This window comes from Lissotriton vulgaris, unplaced genomic scaffold (assembly GCF_964263255.1).
Source record: "Lissotriton vulgaris unplaced genomic scaffold, aLisVul1.2 SCAFFOLD_1346, whole genome shotgun sequence".
NCBI classification, from domain to species: Eukaryota; Metazoa; Chordata; class Amphibia; order Caudata; family Salamandridae; genus Lissotriton; species Lissotriton vulgaris.
In genome coordinates, this window is record NW_028245861.1 from 638,396 (window position 1) to 665,453 (window position 27,058).

The 27,058-nt window shown below is 46.9% G+C and overlaps 1 protein-coding gene across 1 annotated transcript in view; it reads right to left on the reverse strand.

Annotated features, from left to right (window-relative positions):
• CLDN11 (claudin 11) overlaps nucleotides 1–27,052 on the reverse strand; it is a 131,472-nt gene extending 104,420 nt beyond the window's left edge. The window contains exon 1 of the mRNA XM_086949180.1: nucleotides 26,723–27,052. Coding sequence (XP_086805306.1) covers nucleotides 26,723–26,948 — 226 coding nt within the window. The 5' untranslated portion in view covers nucleotides 26,949–27,052. The remainder of the gene's footprint in view (nucleotides 1–26,722) is intronic.
• Nucleotides 27,053–27,058: the final 6 nt, after the last annotated feature.

A 27,058-nucleotide genomic window follows, 5' to 3' on the forward strand; every position in this document is an offset into this window, starting at 1 on the left:
GCCCCACTTCTGTGCAACAAACCACTTCTAATAAGAACAGAGAATCAAGTAGCTAAGTCATACTTAAACAGACAAGGGGGTACAAATTCACAGATTTTTGTAGCTCTGGCCAACGGGATACTGATGTGGACAGCGCAGAATCTGCTGTTAGTTCGAGCGGTCCATATTCCAGGGACATCCAGTCTTCAAGTGGACAATCTCAGCCTCATCAATGCATTTTCACTCAGTCCACAGACTATTCATCTAGTGGCATGTCTGTTTGGCCATCCGGTATTGGATCTTTTTGCACCCCCGTCCAATGCTCTTCTTCCAAAGAAGAAGGCATATCTGGAAGCCTGGGGGTCTGATGCCTATTCTCCTATGTGGCTTCAGGAGTTACTCTGTGCCTTCCTCCATTTTTTACTGCTCCAGAGGATTCAGAGGGAGATTATAGTGGTAATGCTTATAGCCCCATTCTAGACGAGAAGTCCATATTTTCCTCTGCTGTCCAGATTTGCAATATCCCCGCCTCTCTATCCCCCTTTTTTCCAAGTGCTCTTCAATCTCTGCCTCTCACATTCACTTAAATTCATCGGTTGAAACTGACAGCTTGGAAGTTGAGAGGACTAGCTTGGAGCAGCTAGTGTGCTCCAGAGGGGTGGCAGGCGACATCCACTCAGTATGGAAATCCTTTACCTTACAGTCTTATGCCAAGCATTGAAAGTACTTTTGTGCTTGGTATACAGCGATGAGGGTAGACCTAGTTATTGACAATCCTTATAAAATGTTGGAGTTTTTAATTGATGGTTTTGCAAAAGGTTTGTCTCCATCCACTTTAAATTCTATGGACCCGATTCACAGAACTAACTTAAGACAAAATCCTAAACTTAATAGTATTTTGGTATTCACAGAAGGCACTTACTCATTATGGTGTTCACAGAAGGTACTTACTCATTTTGGTATTCACAGAAGTTTGAAGTCCTAACTTTAGGACTCCTAAATGCCTTCTGTGAATACCGAAGGTCTTAAAGTTACGATTTTTCTCAGTTTAGGAGTAGTAAAGTTAGGACTCCTAATTTCAGGACTCCTAAGTGCCATCTGTGAATACCGAAAGTCTTAAAGTTAGACATTGTTTCAGTTTAGGAGTAGTAAAGTTAGGACTCCTATCTTTAGGACTACTAAACTGAGAAAAATCCTAACTTTAAGACTTTTGGCATTCACAGAAGGCATTTAGGAGTCCTAACGTTAGGACTCCTAACTTTTGTGAAAACTGAAATGAGTAAGTGCCTTCTGTGAATACCAAAATGGTAGTACATTTAGGATTTTGTCTTAAGTTAGTTCTGTGAATCGGGCGACGGGCCCCCAGTGTGGCAGCAATCAAGTCTTGCAGAGAGTCAAGGAGTATCCTGACAAGTATACTCGTTTTGGTTTAAAAAGCTTGTCAAGAGCTTCAGATTTGAAAAAAAAACATCAGTGTCTGCTCCAAATTCCTCTTGGGATTTTTCAGCTGTTGTAGATGGTTTGCAGAAGGATCCCATTGAACCACTCGAGCACGCCAATAGTCGTGGTTATCAGATAAAGTTGCTTTTTTGGCTGCTATTACCTTGGCAAGAAGGCTGGGTGAGTTAACCTCACTTTGCCCGATGTCAAGTTTTTTCCAGAAAAAGTTGTGTTGAAACCCGATTCCAAATTTAGGCCAAAAATCCTGTCGTCCTTTCATACTAATCAGGAGATTATACTGTCTTTTAATGCTTCTGATAACTCTCCATCCTCTTTAGATGTACAAAGTGCATTATTAATATAAAAATAAGAATGGACAGTAGCATGAAAATTATTCAGGTGAGGTCACTTTGAATCTAATGATGGGGGTAAATATTCAGGATTTTTTGGGAAATTACTGGGACAGAGGCTCGTGTTTCCTGATAAATACACATTTAATAGGACTAAGTGGAGTGTTCAGGGTTTTAAAAGTTAGAAGGAGGATTGGTACTAACTGATGATAACAACTGATAAAAACTTTTGATAATTGAAGGCCAGGTTGGCCATGATACATCATGGATGAGTGCACACGTACTATTCTGATCAACAATATTTTGAACAAAGATGGGTAATTACTATGTATAGGTGAATACAAGTTGAAAACTATAGGATTGTGGATGTAAAAGAATGTCATATAGGCAGGCTGCCTTTTGGTTCATATAAGTACATTTTAGATGAGCCAATGATAGTGGGGCATAACTTATTAGATGAGTATAGACTGTTCCATAGGAAGGTTGTAATAAATAAGGTATTATAACATTTTGGTATGTTGTTGAAAATAATTAGAAAGTACATGTTGGATGTGTCAAAGATAGTGTGGCATACCTTTACAGATGAGAATAGACTGTTCTATAGGCAGGTAGAAATGAACAAGTTTTCTAAACATTGTGGTACTTTGTTTTAATTTGTATGTATAATCTTGAATTGGAATGGATTTTTATTTTTTGTTTTCTATTTACAGCCCTGATGATGTCCCATGGGGGACGAAACGCGTTGGCTGGCTGTATTGAAATATTGATTGATCTGTGTTTTGAAGAGTTTGGAACAAGTGGACAAGGAAGCTTGCATTGGAATTTTGAATATTTTTTTACTTCAATAATTAATTGTGGATGAATTCATAATAACTGTATGCTCCTTCTGTGTGGATTTAATGCATTATTAATATATCTAGCCAGAACAAACACATTCAAACCTCCCAGTCTTTTTTTGTGTTATTCGGTTCATAGCTTGTACAGGAAAGAAAGCCTCTACTACCATCATCTGTAGATGGGAAGACAAGCTATTTCCAGAGTCTACACTGTAATTGGTTTGGATTTACCTGGCAAGGTATTGGTGAGATCAACTAGGGCAGGATGTATGACGTTACAACGCATGCTTTTACCACGCATGCTGTTACAACGCAGGTTTTACTACGCATACCATTACAACGCATAGCGCTTTGGGGTGCTGGATAGTGAATAGTTTAATTTACTATTCCAACCCCAGCCACCGTGGACACTAGGGAAGGTGTTGGATAGTAAATTAAATCTATTCCCTATCCTAGAGCGCCCCCCAGCGCAATGCGTTGTAATTGTTTTCATTGTAAAACCTGCGTTGTAATAGCACTGCGTGGTAAAAGTTGCGTTGAAAAGGATGTTTCCCACGAGGGCAGTGGCGCATCATTCGGCAAAGGCGAGGGGTGTATAACTACATGAGATCTGTGTGGCAGCCGCATGGGCATCCTATCGTACCTTTTTGTCTCACTACAAATTGGATTTGCTTGCCAATTATTTGGACAATTTTGGCTATTGGACGTTAAAACAGCAATAAAATATATTGTTACCATATGATTCTGCATCAAATAGTAGTGTCAGTGTATTGACTGCTTGGATATATCCTCATACTTAAGGTCTGGGACAAGGAGGACAGACCTGGGGGTAATGTACAAATGATTTGCCGGTAATCTTCAATTCTCCTAGGATAGTCCTCCTTGTTCTAGCAACAGCCATCATCCCTCCCTTCCTGAGACACAATTATATGTGTCTTACATATTAACAGGAAATGTGGGGGGAATCAGAGAGTCATTTATGCCCAATGGTTGAGCTTGTTGTAGACGAATAAAAAAACGCTTGGTAGTATTTTTGTCAGGAGGCGGGACAGCCTCATATGTAAGGGCTAGGACAGGGAGGACTATCCTAAGGGTACTGAAGATTACCCGTAAGTAATTTGTTCATTTAAATTAATTGATTAAGTGAACAATTCCTGCTAATGAGAAAATCTCACTTCAGGTGACAAAATTATAGCTGGTCAAAAACGCATTTAACTTCAAAGGCAGGTCAAGAGTTTTTAAGGGAGGAAAACACTCTCTTGCCACTGCCTGAATGAGGACAACACCTACATAAAGGATCATTTTGGGCAGTTCTTTGTAAGTTTTACCCATTCTTAAGACTGACTTAAAATCTTGCTTGAGCGGAATTCTTCGGCCACCTCTAGTGGTTGTGTGCAAATTTGCTTTTTTGTTTGCCACAGAGGCAATGTCATTAGGTCTCACAGTGCATGCACCATGTCCCTAATTCATGAATTTAAATTTGTTGTAAGGCAACAGGAATTTGGCACTGAAAATGCACCAGTGGCATACAAGTCATTATTATTATTATTATTATTGTTGTTGTTACCTGCACTTATACAGCGCACAGCTACTCCAAGGAGTATCCCGGCGCATTCCCTACTGAACGGTTAGGTAAGAACAGGCATGTTGTCTTTAAAGAGCCATGGGCCTCATTTATGAGGCCGTGCATCACTTTTACGCCGCCGTCACTTTTTGTGACGCACCAGTGGCATAAAAAATGCGCCTTGTTGCGCCATATTTAAAAAGTGATGCATCTAGGTAGATGCGTCACTTTGTAAACCCCTGCGCCACAATATACCTGCACCAGGTATAATGTATGCAAGGGGGGCGTATTGACGCAAGAAAGGGTCATTGAAGTGATGCAGTAAAATCTATAAGATTTCACTGCGCCACTTCTAGGACGCCAATGCGTCAATTTCTTACGCCTGCCTCACAGCAGGCGTAAGATTGACGCAGGCCCATTCACATGGGGCTTGCCCCATGTGAAAGGACACATTGCTGGAGTTGCGTCACTTTTCTGACACACTCCAGCAATGCGTCACTTTTGCGCCATACAGATACGTCAGAAATACTGACGTATCTGTAACTCCTTGCACAATGATGCGTCATACTGTAAATATGACGCATCATTGGTGTTGCAAGGAGGGCACAGTGATGCGTCACTTTTCATAAATGAGACCCCCATGTTTTCAGCTTCTTTCTAAATAGACTCGAATCACTCACAGCTCATTAGTCATTTGGGAGCTGATTCCAGGCCACTGCACCCAACCAGGTCAGTGATCTGCCGCCAGCGCTATGTCTGAGGATCCTAGGAGTACAAACCAGCAACTTATTTGAAGATCGCAGTTGCCTGGACGGAACGTAAAAGTTGAATCTAGTTCAGGTTAAGTGTCACAAGCTGATGGAATGGGTCATTTACAAAACCCACAGGTGTGGCTGGAAAAACATTGTTCCAGGCTTATCACTGTGGCTTGTCTGACTGATGTGAAAACAATTCAGTGCCACACAGCAGAGGAAAGTGCTCCAACATGTAAAATTGTATTCACACATTAGATAAGCCTCTGCCGAAGTGTACATATTAGCCCACTGGAATGGTGCTTAATGTCTGAAAATGGGACATGCTTACTATTAAAATACAGTATATCCCTCCTGAATCGCAAAAAAATGTTACATTCACTATTACATTTGTAAATGGCAGACCTATATGTGATTAAGAATCCATTTTCACATTGAATGGTATTTTATTGTACTTAGGTGTTTTTTTACGGTAAAACTAAAAATTCATAGTTACAGTTCTCTTAGGGCCAGATGTACGACTGTTTTTTGCGGTCGCAAAATCCTAATAGCGAGTCCAAATGGTACGTACTATTGTTTTGCAACCACAATTGAGGTCGCAAAACACACGCCATTTACCACCTACTTCAAGTAGGTGGTAAACCATTTGCAAACTGGAAGGGGTTCAAAGGGAACACCTTCCCTATGTGAATGGGTGCACCAATATTTTTTAAAGGCAGGAAGTGGCCGCAGGGTCCAATGCCTGCCCTTAAAAAATGAAACTGAAAAACTTCATTTTTCTTTATGGAAATGCATCCCATTTTCCTTTAAAAATGCAATCGGTCCCGCCTTTCATTAATTTAAAGCCATTTGCGTTGCTATACAAAACCATTAGCTAAGCAAATGGCTTTAACTTAATCAAAGGCGAGACCTAATGCATTTTCAGTGCTTGTTCTTGTCTATCTGATGTCACGTGTAATCCCTAGAAATTCCCAGAAGCACCGCACGTGCACATCTTCAGTCCAACCGAGAGCACGCGTTGGAATCCGTATTGATGCCAGGCGAGAACTAAACAGATAACTGCTTTATCACAGACATGGTGGTCTGCTGACCCCAGCAGGCCACCATCCCTGTGAGTGCTAACCATTCCCAATGGGGTAGCAAATTGTGCTTGCCTAATGAATATTGATGAGGCATGTAATTTGCGACCCTACTGGGAATCATAAACAGTGTCTGAGAAACTGTTGTACATAGCATTTTGCGAGTAGCAAAGCGACGCAATTTGCGAGTCGCAAAATGCAAGCATCGTACATCTGGCCCTTTAATTCTATTTTAAACATGTTCATGCCATTTTGCCTATTAAAATGCTATTGATTTTGATAAAATATGCTTCAGAATTTTATTGTGTTGTTTCTTTTCCTTAATGTTTTTTGGACCTCCTTGAACCTTTATGCATTTTTGTGGGGAAAACCTTGCAGATTGTGATAGAGCTACCGGTGATTGGATACGTTTTCTCAGTGAAGTCTATTGCAACATATCAAGATAGTGGCTTGTTAAATTGGTTTGGCCCCAATAGCCCAAAATTCATGTTAGTTTCTCACAATAGTTATATTCCTTCATGTGTCCTATCTCATGGCCTTCCATTCATTGTGCGTCGAGCCTTCAAGATCTACATGTTTAAATTTAAATGCCACCATGGCCCAGATTTACTAAAGGTGATTGTCCAGTGCAAACAGGCACATAAGGCAGTGGAACACACATTTTATGCAAAAAAATCTACTACCCACTATAACCTTAGTGGGTACCAAAACCTATGTAACAAACCAGCTAATTTATGCAAAGGAGGCGTGTCTGGGATAGAACAGCACAATAGCCGATGTTGGGCGTAACATCAGTCCAACATTTTTTTTCTAACCAACTTACATTGTTTATAGATACAGTGAGCATCATCCATACATTACAAATAGTGAAAAGGAAAAAAGAGAGAAAACATGGCTGTTCAGATCCACAATAACATGTGACGACATGCGTAGGGGTCAGCCCACTCATAAAAATTGGTTAAGGTAAGTCCACCATTTCCCCCACACCTTCTCATGCTTTTGAGGATATTCACAGGCTTTGTCACATCAAATATTAACAGCAAGTAAAGCCCACCACAAGCACTGGTGGAACTGTAGGGTGCTTTATGTGGATGTATGACATTATAACGCATGAATTACAACGCATGCTGTTACAACGCAGGTTTTACTAAGCATACCTTTATAACGCACTAGCGGCCCGTCCCGACGTTGTCCGTGTAAAAAAAGGCTAGGCAGCAATGGTTTTAGTATTGAAAATAACATTTACTTCAAAACTTCATGGTACACCACATTTCGTGTTTCATGAGAATCAGGAAGTAGAATAAATTAGTTGTCGGAAATCCCTGACCTCGATAGCGCGACATATAGCTGCCATGAGTGAAGCAGTCCTCGTAAGTCTATCCCAATGACTTTGTATGTCTGACCTTGTGATTTGTTAATGGTGGATGCAAAAGCAATGTTAATAGGGAATAGTAAGCATTTGAATTGAAATGGTAGATCAGTAGGGATCATGGGTATCCAAGGAATATGGGCTAACTGTCCTGCAGCAGGGCCAGTGAGAATAGTCTCTATTACTTAAGGTAAAAGAGATTTAACTTGTAGGCGCGTCCCATTGCAGAGATTTGGTGGATGTAGGTTTTGTAATAACATGATAGGAACACCTACTTTCATTTGGAGTGTATGAGGGGGAAGCCCGGAAGGGTTAAGTGAGTGGAGGAATTCTTGGGGATAATGCACGGCGTCTTGTGTATCTAATACTGTATCAATGGAATTATATATTGTGGTTTCACCTGGGAATAGTTGTAGTATGTGTTCATTAATATGATGCACTGCAGAGTTTCGGGCGGCAACTATAGACCTTTCGCAAATCCATGTGTAATCTTTGCTGAGAAGGTGCTTGATGTCTGGGTAAACATGTTGTATGAGTTCATGTAGTGTACAGAGACGCTTACCTAAGTTTTGTATATTGATAAAGCCATTTGTGTCAGGTATGTCTCCATTACCCACTTCTGTTAGAAGATCTGCAAATTGTGTATCTCCACCTCCTAAATGTGTCCTCATGTTAGTGTGCAAGGTGATAGATTGTACAGAGTTCCATAGGTGTGATGCTTTTAAGCATGCTTTTAGTATATCAGCCCGCGTTCCTGTAGGCACCACAGGAAGAGTGTGTCGGAAGTCACCAGCAAACACAAAAGTAACACCTCCAATTATGTTGTATGAATTTCTAATGTCTTTGAGAGTTCTGTCAACTGCCTCAATATGTGAGCGGTGTGTCATTGTACATTCGTCCCACATGATAAGAGACACATATTGAAGCAGTGTCCCCAAAGGTCCGTTTTTCCGAATAGAGCATATTGAATCCTTTTCAGGGGAAACTGTTAGAGGCAGTTCAAAGGTAGAATGTGCTGTTTTCCCAGCTGTTAGCAAAGTGGCAGCTATTCCAGATGAAGCAACAGCTGGAGCCAAATTCCCAGAAGATCGAACTTGAAGTATGAGGTTGATTAGGTAAGTCTTTCCTGTGCCACCGGGGGAGTCTATTAACAATAGTTTGCCTTGCTTCTTTTCAACACTATTAACTATGGTGTTGTAGGCGAGTTGTTGATCGGGAGCTAAGTTAGGCAAGTGTTGAGCAAGGTAGTTATTTAGCTCTGGAATATTGTGTGCGGTAGCGATATTGTGGTATCCAGTTTGGTTAGTTCGGACCTCTGGCGGCAGGCTGAAATCTTGTAAGGACTTCTCGCTTAATAGATACAGTGAGTCTTCAATTTCTATAAGTCCTTGGTTTATGATTTCATTGTTGATAGCAGCCCGTGCCGACGTTGTCCGGGTATGAATTGCTGCCAGCCAGCAGTATATTGTTTTGTAGGATTTCGTTTTGATAGCATTTCTTATCTGTGACAGGCCTGTGAAACGCTCCGATTCACAGTGCACTGCTGATGCACTTAAGAGTGCGCGTTCAGTAGTGTGTGAACTCGAGTTTCCCTACATTATTTTTCCCTGCAATATTATATAGCGCAAACTCGACAACATGGCATAAGCACAATTTACATTACAGAAGAACACATTCATTTGTGGTAGGCACGGGGAGACAAAGCGATTTGCCTGGAATCACAGGATGTTGAGCTGATGCAGAGTTTCGAACGTAGCTCCCCAGCTCTAAAGTTCGCAATTCTAGAACTTGTGGCGGGAGGTGTGTCTAAAAGTGTATGTTGGTGCTGGCCATCAATGAGAGAGACCTGTGCATTTTTCAAATGGGTGGTGAAAAAATATGAGTATGTTGCTGGAGATGTGGGCCGCCGTGCCACCAATGTACTTACCGGGGGAGGGTAAACACCGATTATTCCTCAACTTTCTTCCGCATACCATCACTCCGCATACTTTCATTACGAAAGTACCATGACTCCGCAATGCCATTATAACGCATGGCATTACATTTTATATGCTTTTACTACGCATACATTTACAACGAAATTCGTTGTAAATGCATGAATGGTAAAAGCATGTTTTACTTTAATGTTTGGATAAGGTAAGTATGGGTATAGGGGTATATGTTTTGAGGTACTGAGGTATATGTTTTGGGGTGTTTGGGTATTTTAAGGGTTCAGATATAGTTTTGGGTTATGGGGTACAGGTGTATTTTTAGGGTTTAGGGATAGGTATGGGTTTTGGGGTACAGGGGTATTTTTAGGGTTCCGGACTAGGTTTGGGTTTTGGGGTATAGGGGTAAGTTTAGGGTTCAGGGGTAGGTTTGGGTTTTGGGGTACAGGGGAATTTTAAGGGTTCAGGGCTAGGTTTGGGTTTTGGGGTACAGGGGTATTTTTAGGGTTCAGGGCCAGCTTTGGGTTTTGGGGTAAATGAGTATTTTAAGGGTTCAGGGCTAGGTTTGGGTTTTGGGGTAGAGGGGTATTTTTAGGGTTCAGGGCTAGGTTTGGGTTTTGGGATACAGAGGTATTTTAGGGTTCAGGGGTAGGTTTGGGTTTTGGGGTACAGGGGTATTTTTAGGATTCAGGGCTAAGTTTGGGTTTTGGGGTACAGGGGTATTTTTAGGGTTCAGGGGTAGGTTTGGGTTTTTGGGGTACAGGGGTATTTTTAGGGTTCAGGGCTAGGTTTGGGTTTTGGGGTACAGAGGTGTTTCAGGGTTCAGGGGTAGGTTTGGGTTTTGGGGTACAGGGGTATTTTTCGCGTTCAGGGCTAGGTTTGGGTTTTGGGGTACATGGGTATTTTTAGGGTTCAGGGGTAGGTTTGGGTTTTGGGGTACATGGGTATTTTAAGGGTTCAGGGCTAGGTTTGTGTTTTGGGGTACAGGAGTATTTTAGGGTTCAGCTGTAGGTTTGGGTTTTGGGGTACAGTGGTATTTTTAGGGTTCAGGGCTAGGTTTGGGTTTTGGGGTACAGGGGTATTTTTAGGGTTCAGGGGTAGGTTTGGGTTTTGAGGTACAGGGGTATTTATAGGGTTCAGGGCTAGGTTTGGGTTTTGGGGTACAGGGGTATTTTTAGGGTTTAGGGCTAGGTTTGGGTTTTGGGGTAAAGGGGTATTTTAAGGGTTCAGGGCTAGGTTTGGGTTTTGGGGTACAGGGGTATTTTAGGGTTCAGGGCTAGGTTTGGGTTTTGGGGTACAGAGGTATTTTAGGGTTCAGGGGTAGGTTTGGGGTTTGGGCTACAGGGGTATTTTTAGGGTTCAGGGGTAGGTTTGGGTTTTGGGGTACAGGGGTATTTTTAGGGTTCAGGGCTAGGTTTGGGTTTTGGGGTACAGGGGTATTTTTAGGGTTCAGGGCTAGGTTTGGGTTTTGGGGTACAGAGGTATTTTAGGGTTCATGGGTAGGTTTGGGTTTTGGGGTACAGGGGTATTTTTAGGGTTCAGGGCTAGGTTTGGGATTTGGGGTTCAGGGTTATTTTTAGGGTTCAGGGGTAGGTTTGGGTTTTGGGGTACAGGGGTATTTTAAGGGTTCAGGGCTAGGTTTGTCTTTTGGGGTACAGGGGTATTTTAGGGTTCAGCGGTAGGTTTGGGTTTTGGGGTACATTGGTATTTTTAGGGTTTCTGGCTAGGTTTGGGTTTTGGGGTAAAGGGGTATTTTTAGGGTTCAGGGCTAGGTTTGGGTTTTGGGGTACAGGGGTATTTTAAGGGTTCAGGGGTAGGTTTGGGTTTTGAGGTACAGGGGTATTTTAAGGGTTCAGGGCTAGGTTTTGTTTTTGGGGTACAGGGGTATTTTTAGGGTTCAGGGGTAGGTTTGAGTTTTGGGCTACAGGGGTATTTTTAGGGTTCAGGGCTAGGTTTGGGGTTTGGGGTACAGGCACCCACCCACAGCACAACGCAGACACGCCCACAAGGGACTACTTTGCTGGCACGGTTCTTTTACCTTTTAAATGTATATGGTGGGCGTCTGTATAGCCTATGTCCTTCTGCTGCAACTGCCCTTTCCAACGCTGTATTGGGTGTTGTGATTGGTGCTGCGGTTCCTGAGATTACCCGCCTCAAAGGTTTGGGCTCTCTCTTTATATTATTAGTATGGATTACACTTTGGGGTGCTGGATAGTGAATAGTTTAATTTACTATTCCAACTCCAGTCCCAGTGGACACTAGGGAAGGTGTTGGATAGTAAATTAAACGTATTCCCTATCCTAGAGCGCCCCCCAGTGTAATGCATTGTAAAGGTATCCGTAGTAAAACCTGCGTTGTAATAGCTTTGCGTCGTAAAAGTTTCGTTGTAAAGGTTGTTTCGCGCTTTATGTATCTACTGGTAGCATGTGTGCTTTAAAAAAATAGATTGCTGTCCCTGGTTCAGCTGTCTACACATAGACATTGGAACTGGATGGTCTAACTTTAGACAAATCCTACAGTAGACACTGCTGGTGCCCAGTGCATCCTGGCAGAAGGCTGAGCATCATGCAATCTCGGTGATGTCATCAGCATGTGAGTTTTGCTAAATCTGATGCTGCCCCATTTTTTACCCTTGATGCAGCACTGCAATATAATTTCTCTTGCAGAGCTCAGTTGCATCAAGGATGGTAAATCAGGGACCATGTACGTGAACTGGCTGACCCATGGCAGCTTCTGAGCCAACCGCACTAGTACTTGTGGCACTAGTTTGTCAGAAAAATGGCCCTCTTTCTTTTTATATTACTGCTCTACTGTCTAGCACACATACGCAGTAGGGCAAGTTATATTTCAATTAATCTTGTGCTCCATCCAAATAAAGTCACCTTTTGGCTATTAATTGGATGGTCTTCATTTTCCTAATGTGGTTAAAGGAAGTATCTTTAGCGACACCTCCTTGAGACTAGGGAGCCCGTGAGGTATAATATGCTGTCTGTTGCAGCCCTGGAGTCCCGAAGAAAGAAGATGCTACAGCAACCAAAGGTAGTCAGTAACCTTGCTGTTAATGTCACAGTTTCTCTGTAGTACCAATCCACACTGCAATTGCACTAAATCGTAAATCATACGTTCTTATATAGCGCCTTTCACCGTAAGGTCACAAGGCGCTTGCTTTGGGAACCCATCCTGGCCTTTCCCTGCGAGATTACCCCTACTGGGCATCCCGAAGGTGAAGACCAGGCATCCCATCGCAGTGGGGCTGTAGGGGAGATTAAGCAAGCTATTGCCCAGAGTTGCAGAGTGGGAACCCACGATTCAAGTAGGCACTGAGGCGAGAATTATCGAGTCCGTGGACATTTTGAGCTCAAGGCCCTGCCCCGTTGGGGATTGAACCCTGGTCCCGGGTCTGACCTCTGCATTAGGGACTGCCTCCTCTAACCGGTGAGCCACACTTCTCTATTTTTTAATAGATTGGATGATGTTCTGTGCAGAACATTTGTGCCTGATGTGTTTAGAGTGGGCTTTGTGTCCAGCCCCTTTAACCATTAGTTTTTTTTTCAGCCATTAGTTTTAGGCTTGTCAATTTCAGGTTGGTTCAGTCCAAGAGAGTATTTCTCTCTCAGCAGATGTCAATGGCTGTTAACAATGTATTTCTCTTCCACCAATGAAGGGCCTGCAGGATCTGTGTCAATAATGCACGCTGCTTGCACCTTCTCTGGGCAGTGCAAGGATGTGATTTAAGCCACAACTTTACCATGGTAGCCACACCAAAAGAGAGCGCTTACGCTTCATCAGTGCCACTCACACAGTAACAGCATCTTCAGTTTTCCATAGGCCGAACTCCACTCAGCCTCCAATGCAGAGGTCTGCTCCACGTCATCATCTCTACACCTTTCCATCAATGCTTCTCACCCCAGGCTGAGAGAGCCCCAACTCACACAGTCCATCTCCTCCACCAGTTATGCACCTCCCCGCCCTGTCTTACCTCTGACATTTCTTATCCACACCCTGCCTCCCATATATCCTATTCCCTATCATCGGTTCTGCCTTCCCGCTCCTTTCCTGTGCTTTATCAGGTACCCTGCCACAAGTGCCTACATTGAGTCTGGGATTTACACAGAGTTTGCCTAGGAGAGGCATCATTTTTTTGACACAGCCCTGATGCAAAATCCTTTTTGGTATTTACTAAGCCACGATTTGTATGGCTTTTAAGAAATCTTTGTGTCAGGCAGACATTCCATGGGTGGTACATAGGTGTTTCTGAACATTCACCCATGGACTGTTTCGCAAACCGATATTTACAAAGAGAGTGCAGACATGGGTTTGTGAAAAATGGTGTGCCTGACAGAGGCAGGTGTCTCTAGCACATTGATAAATATATCTATGTCTCCTTGTTCCTTCCTCTTTGCATTCTGAAGCACACATACAAAGAGGAGAAAGCCTCCGAGGGAAGTTTTGGCACTAAGGCACTATCTGCTCTGTGCCATATAGGCAATGCAGCGAGGCAACTTCACATGCTGCGCAGCGTCATGTGAATTCTTCGTAAATATGCCACTAGGCGTGGTAATGCTGTGTTTCCATGTGTTCACACTTTAAATCCTGACATACTGGCATAGCCATTGCTTGTTTTTTGTATGTAGAACCTCCCTACCCGACAATAATGATCTGAAGGGATATCATGGTGGGTATTTGTTTATTTACATCCAGGTGCAGTGCTATGCAATAATGCATTTCATTAACATTTTAAAAACAGCTAAAACATTTAAAAGCGGAAGGCAGACATTAACAGAATATTTTTGAAAAATGCAATGAATTAGGGGCAGTAAATGTAACTCTTGTTTAAAAAACATTGTTTTAAAAAATCTTCTTTGTTCAGCGAGACGCGGACAAGCAAAAAATAGAAGTAAATACGGTGCATTTCTGCCCTTTCACATTGTAGTACAGCAGCGCTGCTAGAAGCCTTGAGCGGCTGCCCTACGCCAGTTCCTCATAAATGAAGCCGTAAATGACTTGTCATGCATGCACTCTGTCACTCAGCATGCCTCCCAAGCATCCATTGATCCACCTGCTATACTTGCATTTACCCACTCATCCATCCACACTAAAACACACAAACGTATGCTACATCAAATAAAAGAACAAAGGGTTTTTTCAGAGGGATAACCATCCAAAACCCTATACATTATACATTAATCTGTGTGATTACATGTAAAGAAAATGCTTGCCTATAGACTTTAACACAGTGTAATAACATTCCTCCTTTAAAACCCTTTTGGATTTAACATAAGCTTTTCACAATAAACAAGTCAGCTTACTACCTTTGTCTTATATTTTCATAACTTACAAACAACAGGAGGGGGAGGTAGAGCAAAATAGAGAAGGATTCTTGCTCCACAGAACACTTTAATAAACATAGAATTAAGGTGCGAAGACCCCGATGATGAAGCATGACACCAAGGGGGCTTTTGGTGTGTGAGGGGTATTTTACAAAACACTAAGTGCTCCAACTCCAATTGTTGAACACTTCACCCTACCTCGGAGTTGGATTCTCTATGTTTATTAAAATATTTTCATAACTAACAGGTCACGACCATGGCATCTGACATAAATCTGCCCAGCAAACAGATCTTGCTTTTAGCCTTCATCGTGGGTTTGTCAGCATAACTAACAAGGGCCCTCTGTATTGAGCATAAGCTTTGCTGCAAGGATGCCATTGATAACAAATATGAAATTAACAATATTGACCACATTGCAGCTGGCATAACAATATACAACCCCTCCTTGAAGGCCTAACGAGGATTATCAATCAAGCAGGATTTCTAAAGCGTGGTTTATCACCCGTGGGGGCTCTAGGCGCTGGGGAGGGGGGTACGTATTACAGTGAAACTCTTCTACACCCAGTGTTTTTGATGAGTGGGTTAACCTTTGCTTTAGACCAGTGGTTCCCATTTTTAGAACAACAAACTTTTGCGGCCCACCAAGCTTTAGTGGGCATTATGTGGACATTTCTTTAATGTAACTAAAGCATTTAACATATGACTTTTGCAGGAAATAAATCAGGCCTACAGGCTGTATCATAATAAGCAGATCCGACCTATGGCATCAGACATAACCAAAGAGCCAATGCATTCTATTGTCTTCATCATTGGCCTGGGAAACATCTCCCCGCATCTTCACAAGAAACCTCAAAACTTGGCTCTTAGACAGACCCCCTCCTTGATGGACTGGAAACTGCGAAACCCCCCTTCCCCAGCGCCTTGAGACCCTCACGGGTGAGTAGTAGCGCTTAACAAACATGTGATTGATTGCTTGATTGAGGGAGAAAAACAACAGAAGAGAATAACAGGGTAACAGTGATCAAGGAATAGAGCAGGGATGAAAAATGACCTGTAAAAGTACACTAAAATGACAGGGATTGTAGGATGGGGGGGAAGAGGCAGGAGATGGAAACAAAACTAGGACAGTCTAGGTATCTGGCAACCCTGGCATTCAACAGCATCAGTAAGAATACTTTGTACCCCTTCATTTTTTTTTATTAGGCACTACGCCCCAGGGGAGGGTCGAACTGAAATGGGATGGGCAGGGAAATGAACTCCCACACTGCTTTGGCAGACATGTGAATCTGCGGTGGTCCTATCTCTAGAATGGGGAGGATGCATGGTTCCCAGCATGCCTTGGCAGACACCTTTCCCAGGGGTGAGGCTATCTGGAATAGGGTGCGTAAGGCGCATAGCTCCAAGAAAACCTTGGAAGATACCTTTCCCATGAGGTAAGTATCTGCAATAGGATGGGCAGGGCGCCCAGCTCCCAGAAGACCTCTGCAGACACCTTTCCCAGGGGTATAGCTATCTGGAATAGGGTGGGCTGGGCACATTGCTCACTGTCCCAGTAGTGGGGCTATCTGGAATAAGGTGCGTAAGGCGCACAGCTCCAAGAAGACCTTGAAAGACACCTTTAGGGATGAAGTTGTTTGGAATAGGGTGGGGGGGCACATACCTCATTGAATGCCTTGGCAGAGATCTGCCCCAGAGGCGGTGCACCATCTTTGATAGGGTTGGAAGGGCACACCTACTGCACTGCCTTGACAGAGGTCCGCCTCAAGGAAGGACACTATATGAAGCATGATAGAGGGGACACATTACTCTCACACAACCCTAGGAGAGAAGTGTTACATCAGTGCGTAAGTGGGAGGGACAGAGTGGACAACACACGCCTCTCACACACCACTGCTCATGGAGTGCTAAAGCAGGGGGGCCTTGTGCAGGGCATGGTGGTCAGGGCGCTTATCTCCAACACTGCCTCATCTCTGAGATCCGTTCCTACAGCAAGGGGGCGTTGTGTGACTCTCTGTGTAGGTCACTGCACCACTGGAGATCTGTCTATATGTGACAGGCTGAGCAGGACACACATCTCCCACACTTCCCCGTCAGTAATGTGCAACAGCTATAGGTGGTACTTTGTATGCATCGATGTTTTAAGGACACACATCCCCCACACTGACCCATAAAGTATTGCTCCAGCAGTCAGTGGCTCTGTGTGTGAATGGGTGACAGGATACTCATCTCCGACCCTGTCACATCAGAGATCTGTTCTAGCCGTAGGGTGTGTGCGTGTGACAGTGTGTGGAACACACATCTCCCACACTGCCCCATCAGAGATCTGTTCTAGTCGCTGGGAGTCTGTGTCTGACAGTGTGTGGAACACACATCTCCCACGCTGCCCCATTAGAGAGCTGTTCTAAGCACAGCAAGTCTGTGTGGCAGTGTGTGGGACACACATCTCCCACACTGTCCCATCAGAGATCTTTTTAGCCTTCTAGCCGCTGGGAGTCCTTGTGAGACAGTATGTGGGACACACATCTCCACACTGCCCCATCAGAGAGCTGTTCTAGCCACAAGGAGTCTGTGTGACAGTAAGTGAGACACACCTCTTCCACACTGGCCCATCAGAGATCTGTTTTAGCCACAGGAAGTCTGTGTGTAACAGTGTGTGGGACACACATCTCCCACGCTTCCCCATCAGAGAGCTGTTCTAGCCACAGAGAATCTGTGTGACAGTGTGTGGAACAAACATCTCTCACACTGCCCCATCAGAGAGCTGTTCTAGCCGTTTGGAGTCTGTGTGTGACAGTGAGTGGGACACACAGCTCCCACACTGTCCCATCAAAGATCTGTTCTAGCCGCTGGGAGTCTGTGTGTGACAGTGAGTGGGACACACAGCTCCCACACTGTCCCATCAGAGATCTGTTCTAGCCGTTTGGAGTCTGTGTGTGACAGTGTGTGGAAGAATCATCTCCCAAACTGCCCCATCAGAGAGCTGTTCTAAGCACTGGGAGTCTGTGTGTGACAGTGAGTGGGAAATATATCTCCCACACTGTCCCATCAGCGATCTGTTCTAGCCGCTTGGAGTCTGTGCGTGGCAGTGTGTGGACACACATTTCCCACACTGGCCCATCAGAGATCAGTTCTAGGTGCTGGGAGTCTGTGTGTGATAATGTGCAGCACACACTTCCCACACTCTCCCATCAGAGATCTGTTCTAGCCACAGGAAGTCTGTGTGTGACAGTGTGTGGACACACATCTCCCAAACAGTCCCATCAGAGATCTCTTCTAGCTGCTGGGAGTCTGTGTGTGACACTGTGTGGAACACACATCTTCACATTGCCCCATCAGAGAGCTGTTCTATGCGCTGGGAGTCTGTGTGTGACAGTGTGTGGGACACACATCTTAACACTGCCCCATCAGAGAGCTGTTCGAGCCACAAGGAGTCTGTGTGACAGTAAGTGAGACACACCTCTCCCTCACTGTCCTATCAGAGATCTGTTCTAGCTATTTGGAGTCTGTGTGTGACAGTGTGTGGAACAAACATCTCCCAAACTGACCCATCAGAGAGCTGTTCTAAACACAGGGAGTCTGTGTGTGACAGTGAGTGGGACATATATCTCCCACACTGTCCCATCAGCGATCTGTTCTAGCCACTGGGAGTCTGTGTGTGACAGTGTGTGGGACACCCATCTCCCACACTGCCCCATCAGTGAGCTGTTCTAGCCACTGGGAGTCTGTGTGTGACAGTGTGTGGGACACACATCTCCCACACTGCCCCATCGGTGAGCTGTTCTAGCCACTGGGAGTCTGTGTGTGACAGTGTGTGGGACACACATCTCCCACACTGCCCCATCAGTGAGCTGTTCTAGCCACTGGGAGTCTGTGTGTGACAGTGTGTGGGACACACACCTCCCACACTGTCCCATCAGAGATCTGTTCTAACCTCTGGGAGTCAGTGTGACAGTGTGTGGGACACACATCTCCCACACTGTCCCATCAGAGATCTGTTCTAGCCGCTTGGAGTCTGTGCGTGGCAGTGTGTGGACAAACATCTCCCAAACATCCCCATCAGAGAGCAGTTCTAAGCACAGGGAGTCTGTGTGTGACAGTGAGTGGGACCTATATCTCCCACACTGTCCCATCAGCGATCTGTTCTAGCTGCTTGGAGTCTGTGCGTGGCAGTGTGTGGACACACATTTCCCACACTCTCCCATCAGAGATCTGTTCTAGCCACAGGAAGTCTGGGTGTGACAGTGTGTGGACACACGTCTCCCAAACAGTCCCATCAGAGATCTCTTCTAGCTGCTGGGAGTCTGTGTGTGACACTGTGTGGAACACACATCTTCACACTGCCCCTTCAGAGAGCTGTTCGAGCCACAAGGAGTCTGTGTGACAGGGAGTGGGAGACAGATCTCCCACACTGTCCCATCAGAGATTTGTTCTAGCCACTGGCAGTCTGTGTGTGACAGTGTGTGGGACACACATCTCCCACACTGCCCCACCAGAGAGCTGTTCTAGCCACAGGGAGTCTGTGTGTGACAGTTTGAGGGACACACATCCCCCACACTCCCCCATCAGTGAGCTGTTCTAGCCACAAGGAGTCTGTGTGACAGTGAGTGGGACACACATCTCCCACACTGTCCCATCAGCGATCTGTTCTAGCCTCTGGGAGTCTGTGTGTGACAGTGTGTGGGACACACATCATCAACACTGCCCCATCAGTGAGCTGTTCTAGCCACAAGGAGTCTGTGTAACAGTGTGTGGGACACACACCTCTTACACTGTCCCATCAGAGATCTGTTCTAGCCGCTTGGAGTCTGTGCGCGGCAGTGTGTGGACAAACATCTCCCAAACTGCCCCATCAGAGAGCTGTTCTAAGCACGGGGAGTCTGTGTGTGACAGTGTGTGGGATATATATCTCCCACACTGTCCGATCAGAGATCTGTTCTAGCCACAGGAAGTCTGTGTGTGACAGTGTGTGGACACACATCTCCCAAACAGTCCCATCAGAGATCTCTTCTAGCTGCTGGGAGTCTGTGTGTGACACTGTGTGGAACACACATCTTCACATTGCCCCATCAGAGAGCTGTTCTATGCGCTGGGAGTCTGTGTGTGACAGTGTGTGGGACACACATCTTAACACTGCCCCATCAGAGAGCTGTTCGAGCCACAAGGAGTCTGTGTGACAGTAAGTGAGACACACCTCTCCCACACTGTCCTATCAGAGATCTGTTCTAGCTATTTGGAGTCTGTGTGTGACAGTGTGTGGAACAAACATCTCCCAAACTGACCCATCAGAGAGCTGTTCAACACACATGGAGTCTGTGTGTGACAGTGAGTGGGACATATATCTCCCACACTGTCCCATCAGCGATCTGTTCTAGCCACTGGGAGTCTGTGTGTGACAGTGTGTGGGACACCCATCTCCCACACTGCCCCATCAGTGAGCTGTTCTAGCCACTGGGAGTCTGTGTGTGACAGTGTGTGGGACACACACCTCCCACACTGTCCCATCAGAGATCTGTTCTAACCTCTGGGAGTCAGTGTGACAGTGTGTGGGACACACATCTCCCACACTGTCCCATCAGAGATCTGTTCTAGCCGCTTGGAGTCTGTGCGTGGCAGTGTGTGGACAAACATCTCCCAAACATCCCCATCAGAGAGCAGTTCTAAGCACAGGGAGTCTGTGTGTGACAGTGAGTGGGACCTATATCTCCCACACTGTCCCATCAGCGATCTGTTCTAGCTGCTTGGAGTCTGTGCGTGGCAGTGTGTGGACACACATTTCCCACACTCTCCCATCAGAGATCTGTTCTAGCCACAGGAAGTCTGGGTGTGACAGTGTGTGGAAACACGTCTCCCAAACAGTCCCATCAGAGATCTCTTCTAGCTGCTGGGAGTCTGTGTGTGACACTGTGTGGAACACACATCTTCACACTGCCCCTTCAGAGAGCTGTTCGAGCCACAAGGAGTCTGTGTGACAGGGAGTGGGAGACAGATCTCCCACACTGTCCCATCAGAGATTTGTTCTAGCCACTGGCAGTCTGTGTGTGACAGTGTGTGGGACACACATCTCCCACACTGCCCCACCAGAGAGCTGTTCTAGCCACAGGGAGTCTGTGTGTGACAGTTTGAGGGACACACATCTCCCACACTCCCCCATCAGTGAGCTGTTCTAGCCACAAGGAGTCTGTGTGACAGTGAGTGGGACACACATCTCCCACACTGTCCCATCAGCGATCTGTTCTAGCCTCTGGGAGTCTGTGTGTGACAGTGTGTGGGAAACACATCATCCACACTGCCCCATCGGTGAGCTGTTCTAGCCACAAGGACTCTGTGTAACAGTGTGTGGGACACATACCTCTTACACTGTCCCATCAGAAATCTGTTCTAGCCGCTTGGAGTCTGTGCGCGGCAGTGTGTGGACAAACATCTCCCAAACTGCCCTATCAGAGAGCTGTTCTAAGCACAGGGAGTCTGTGTGTGACAGTGTGTGGGATATATATCTCCCACACTGTCCGATCAGAGATCTGTTCTAGCCTCTGGGAGTCTGTGTGTGACAGTGTGTGGGACATACATCTCCCACACTGCCTCACCAGAGAGCTGTTCTACCCACAAGGAGCCTGTGTGACCGTGTGTGGGATACACACCCCCACACTGTCCCATCAGAGATGTGTTCTAGCCGCTTGGAGTCTGTGCGTGGCAGTGTGTGGACACACATTTCCCACACTGGCCCATCAGAGATCAGTTCTAGGTGCTGGGAGTCCATGTGTGATAATGTGCAGCACACACTTCCCACACTCTCCCATCAGAGATCTGTTCTAGCCACAGGAAGTCTGTGTGTGACCGTGTGTGGACACACATCTCCCAAACAGTCCCATCAGAGATCTCTTCTAGCTGCTGGGAGTCTGTGTGTGACACTGTGTGGAACACACATCTTCACATTGCCCCATCAGAGAGCTGTTCTATGCGCTGGGAGTCTGTGTTTGACAGTGTGTGGGACACACATCTTCACACTGCCCCATCAGAGAGCTGTTCGAGCCACATGGAGTCGGTGTGACAAGGAGTGGGAGACACACCTCCCACACTGGCCCATCAGAGATCTGTTCTAGCCACTGGGAGTCTGTGTGTGACAGTGTGTGAGACACACATCTCCCACACTGTCCCATCAGAGATCTGTTCTAACCACTGAGAGTCTGGGAGTGATAGTGTGTAGGACACACATCTCCCACACTGTCCCATCAAAGATCTGTTTTAGCCACAGGAAGACTGTGTGTGACAGTGTGTGAGACACACATCTGCCATGCTGCCCCATCATAGAGCTTTTCTAGGCACAAGCAGTCTGTGTGACCGTGTGAAGGACACACATCTCCCACACTGTCCCATCAGCGATCTGTTCTAGCCACTGGGAGTCTGTGTGTGACAGTGTGTGAGACACACATCTCCCACACTGTCCCATCAGAGATCTGTTCTAGTCGCTTGGAGTCTGTGCGTGGCAGTGTCTGGACACACATTTCCCACACTGGCCCATCAGAGATCAGTTCTAGGTGCTGGTAGTCTGTGTGTGATAGTGTGCAGCACACACTTCCCACACTCTCCCATCAGAGATCAGTTCTAGGTGCTGGGAGTCTGTGTGTGATAATGTGCAGCACACACTTCCCACACTCTCCCATCAGAGATTTGTTCTAGCCACAGGAAGTCTGGGTGTAACAGTGTGTGGACACACATCTCCCAAACAGTCCCATCAGAGATCTCTTCTAGCTGCAGGGAGTCTGTGTGTGACACTGTGTGGAACACACATCTTCACACTGCCCCATCAGAGAGCTGTTCGAGCCACAAGGAGTCTGTGTGACAGGGAGTGGGAGACACATCTCCCACACTGGCCCATCAGAGATCTGTATTAACCACTGGGAGTCTGGGAGTGATAATGTGTAGGACACACATATCCCACACTGTCCCATCAGAGATCTTTTTTAGCCCCAGGAAGACTGTGTGTGACAGTGTGTGAGACACACATCTCCCATACTGCCCCATCATTAAGGTGTTCTAGGCACAAGCAGTCTGTGCGACCGTGTGAGGGACACACATCTCCCACACTGCCCCACCAGAGAGCTGTTCTAGCCTCAGGGAGTCTGTGTGACAGTGTGTGGGACACACATCTCCCACACTGTCCCATCAGAGATCTGTTCTAGCCACAAGGACTCTGTGTAACAGTGTGTGGGACACATACCTCTTACACTGTCCCATCAGAAATCTGTTCTAGCCGCTTGGAGTCTGTGCGCGGCAGTGTGTGGACAAACATCTCCCAAACTGCCCTATCAGAGAGCTGTTCTAAGCACAGGGAGTCTGTGTGTGACAGTGTGTGGGATATATATCTCCCACACTGTCCGATCAGCGATCTGTTCTAGCCTCTGGGAGTCTGTGTGTGACAGTGTGTGGGACATACATCTCCCACACTGCCTCACCAGAGAGCTGTTCTAGCCACAAGGAGCCTGTGTGACCGTGTGTGGGATACACACCCCCCACACTGTCCCATCAGAGATGTGTTCTAGCCGCTTGGAGTCTGTGCGTGGCAGTGTGTGGACACACATTTCCCACACTGGCCCATCAGAGATCAGTTCTAGGTGCTGGGAGTCCATGTGTGATAATGTGCAGCACACACTTCCCACACTCTCCCATCAGAGATCTGTTCTAGCCACAGGAAGTCTGTGTGTGACCGTGTGTGGACACACATCTCCCAAACAGCCCCATCAGAGATCTCTTCTAGCTGCTGGGAGTCTGTGTGTGACACTGTGTGGAACACACATCTTCACATTGCCCCATCAGAGAGCTGTTCTATGCGCTGGGAGTCTGTGTGTGACAGTGTGTGGGACACACATCTTCACACTGCCCCATCAGAGAGCTGTTCGAGCCACATGGAGTCGGTGTGACAAGGAGTGGGAGACACACCTCCCACACTGGCCCATCAGAGATCTGTTCTAGCCACTGGGAGTCTGTGTGTGACAGTGTGTGAGACACACATCTCCCACACTGTCCCATCAGAGATCTGTTCTAACCACTGAGAGTCTGGGAGTGATAGTGTGTAGGACACACATCTCCCACACTGTCCCATCAAAGATCTGTTTTAGCCACAGGAAGACTGTGTGTGACAGTGTGTGAGACACACATCTGCCATACTGCCCCATCATAGAGCTTTTCTAGGCACAAGCAGTCTGTGTGACCGTGTGAAGGACACACATCTCCCACACTGTCCCATCAGCGATCTGTTCTAGCCACTGGGAGTCTGTGTGTGACAGTGTGTGAGACACACATCTCCCACACTGCCCCATTAGAGATCTGTTCTAGCTGCTGAGAGTCTGTGCGGGCCAGTGTGTGGGACAAACATTCCCACACTGCCCCATCAGGCTGTTTTAGCAACAGGGAGTCAGTGTGACAGTGTGTGGGGCACACATCTCCCACACTGTCCCATCAGAGATCTGTTCTAGCCGCTGGGAGTCTGTGTGTGATAGTGTGTGGAACACATATCTCCCACACTGTCCCATCAGAGATCTGTTCTAGTCGCTTGGAGTCTGTGCGTGGCAGTGTCTGGACACACATTTCCCACACTGGCCCATCAGAGATCAGTTCTAGGTGCTGGTAGTCTGTGTGTGATAGTGTGCAGCACACACTTCCCACACTCTCCCATCAGAGATCAGTTCTAGGTGCTGGGAGTCTGTGTGTGATAATGTGCAGCACACACTTCCCACACTCTCCCATCAGAGATTTGTTCTAGCCACAGGAAGTCTGGGTGTAACAGTGTGTGGACACACATCTCCCAAACAGTCCCATCAGAGATCTCTTCTAGCTGCAGGGAGTCTGTGTGTGACACTGTGTGGAACACACATCTTCACACTGCCCCATCAGAGAGCTGTTCGAGCCACAAGGAGTCTGTGTGACAGGGAGTGGGAGACAGATCTCCCACACTGTCCCATCAGAGATCTGTATTAACCACTGGGAGTCTGGGAGTGATAATGTGTAGGACACACATATCCCACACTGTCCCATCAGAGATCTTTTTTAGCCCCAGGAAGACTGTGTGTGACAGTGTGTGAGACACACATCTCCCATACTGCCCCATCATTAAGGTGTTCTAGGCACAAGCAGTCTGTGCGACCGTGTGAGGGACACACATCTCCCACACTGCCCCACCAGAGAGCTGTTCTAGCCTCAGGGAGTCTGTGTGACAGTGTGTGGGACACACATCTCCCACACTGTCCCATCAGAGATCTGTTCTAGCCTCTGGGAGTCTGTGTGTATCAGTGTGTGGGACATACATCTCCCACACTGCCCCATCAGAGAGCTGTTCTAGCCGTAGGGAGTCTGTGTGACAGTGTGTGGGACACACATCTCCGACACTGTCCCATCAGAGATCTGTTCTAGCCGCTGGGAGTCTGTTTGTGACAGTATGTGGGACACACATCTCCCACACTTTCCCATCAGAGTTCTATTCACACGCGGGAAGTCTGTGTGTGAGACAGTGTGTGGGACACACATCTCCCACACTGCCCCATCAGAGAGCTGTTCTATGAGCAGGGAGTCTTTGTGTGACAGTGTGTGGGACACACATCTCTCACACTGCCCCATCAGTGAGCTGTTCTAGCCACAGGGAGTCTGTGTGTGACAGTTTGAGGAACACACATCCCCCACACTGCCCCATCAGAGATATATTCTAGCTGCTGGGAGTCTGTGGGACAGTGTTTCGGGACACACATCTCCCACTCTGCCCTCAGAGCTTAAACTGAAAAAGACCTATGTATGGGCACAACTTTTACACCATCAGCGTAAAGATACACATCAGAAAGGGTCTGCGTGAGAGGATGGACAGGTGACACACGTCAGACATCTCTAACTGTCCTATAAGAGGGGTGCCCCTGCCGAAGGAATGCGCCTGCACTGTCACAGCTGAGACAGCAGGGGGCGCTAGGCACGACAGGGTTCAAATCTAACAGCTGGCACACTGCCCTGGAACAGACCTGCCCCTACAGGAAGGAGATCTACGTGCGATATATACGACAGGGCACACAACTCACTTATTGCCCTGGTACACTCACTGCCCTGGCAGAGATGTCACGTAGCAGATGTCGGTGTGGGATAACGTGAGGGGAACACTCAACTCTCACACAACTCGTGTAGAGCTCTGTCCTAACTGGTGGGTGAGGATGGAACTAAGATATGCACTGGGCATGGAAGAGTCGATGGGCACAGCTGACAGGCTGACCTGGCAGCGATCTGTCAATACAGTAGAGGGCATGTACATTAGGGTGGTAAAGGGGCACAACCTTCACACTGCGCTGGTACAGAGGTGTTCTGAGAGGGGGTCTTTTTTATGTAATTGAGTGGGCAGGGGGTGTAGCTGTCAAGATTATCCGAAGAGATACATCTCTCGGCATGTCACGTGGCCAGGCTGGCATGTCACATGGACCATACCAAAGGACATGTCACCCTAAGAAGGCCAGAAGGAACATGGCGGCGACAGGGGTCAGACGTGCCACTCTGCCTTGTAATTGGAGCGTGTATCCTACATGTATTATGGGAAACAGTGAGCATATCAAAAATAATAATACATGTCTCATCAGGGGTGGTCTGTGTGTGACAGGGTGGGCAGGGGGCATACCCCCGAAGTACCCCCCCCCCCCGCCCCCCCCTCATGGCCTGACAGAGAACTGCCACAGCGGGTAGTGTTGGCAGGCCACAAAGTCCTCTAAATTCCAACGAAACGACCAATCCTTGCAGGGGGTGTAGGCTTCATGCTGTCCAGGCATAGATCTGTCCGTGATGGGGTGTGACAGGGTTGACAAGATGGTGCTGGCCTGACACTATACGGGTACAGATCTGGCCCAGGAGCAGGGGGTCTGTGGATGACAGGGTCTGCAAGGGGGTATATCTCCCACCCTCCCCTGGCAGAGATCTGACCCTGCAGCAGGGGGTCTGTGGTTGGTAGGGTCTGTGGATGTTTGTGTCTGCAGGGGTATCTCTCACACTCCCCTGGCAGCGATCTGACCCTGCAGCAGGGGGTCTGTGTGGGTAGGGTCAGATGAGTGTACGTCACACCGAGGCAGGGATCTTACCTGGCAGCAGCAGGATGTCCGCCAGCGGCTTGCAGTGGTACAGTCCGATGGTGATGACGCAATCCGCCCACAGCCCCCGGGAGCCCACCTCGTCCAGCTTCCGGCAGGTGGTGATGCTGTAGGCACAGGTCAGGATCCAGTCGTTGGTGGCGGTGGCGACCACGACACCTATCCAGCCGACGAAGCTCGAGATGAAGGCGCTAAACTGCAGGCCGGTGGCGGCCATGTCGGGCCAAGGGGGTCAGAGGGGTGCAGTGGAGAGTAGAGGTATCTTTGCACCAGGACAGTCTGGGCTTTAAAGTAAAGCTTGGGCCGTTGTAGGCGTTGCACCAGGGC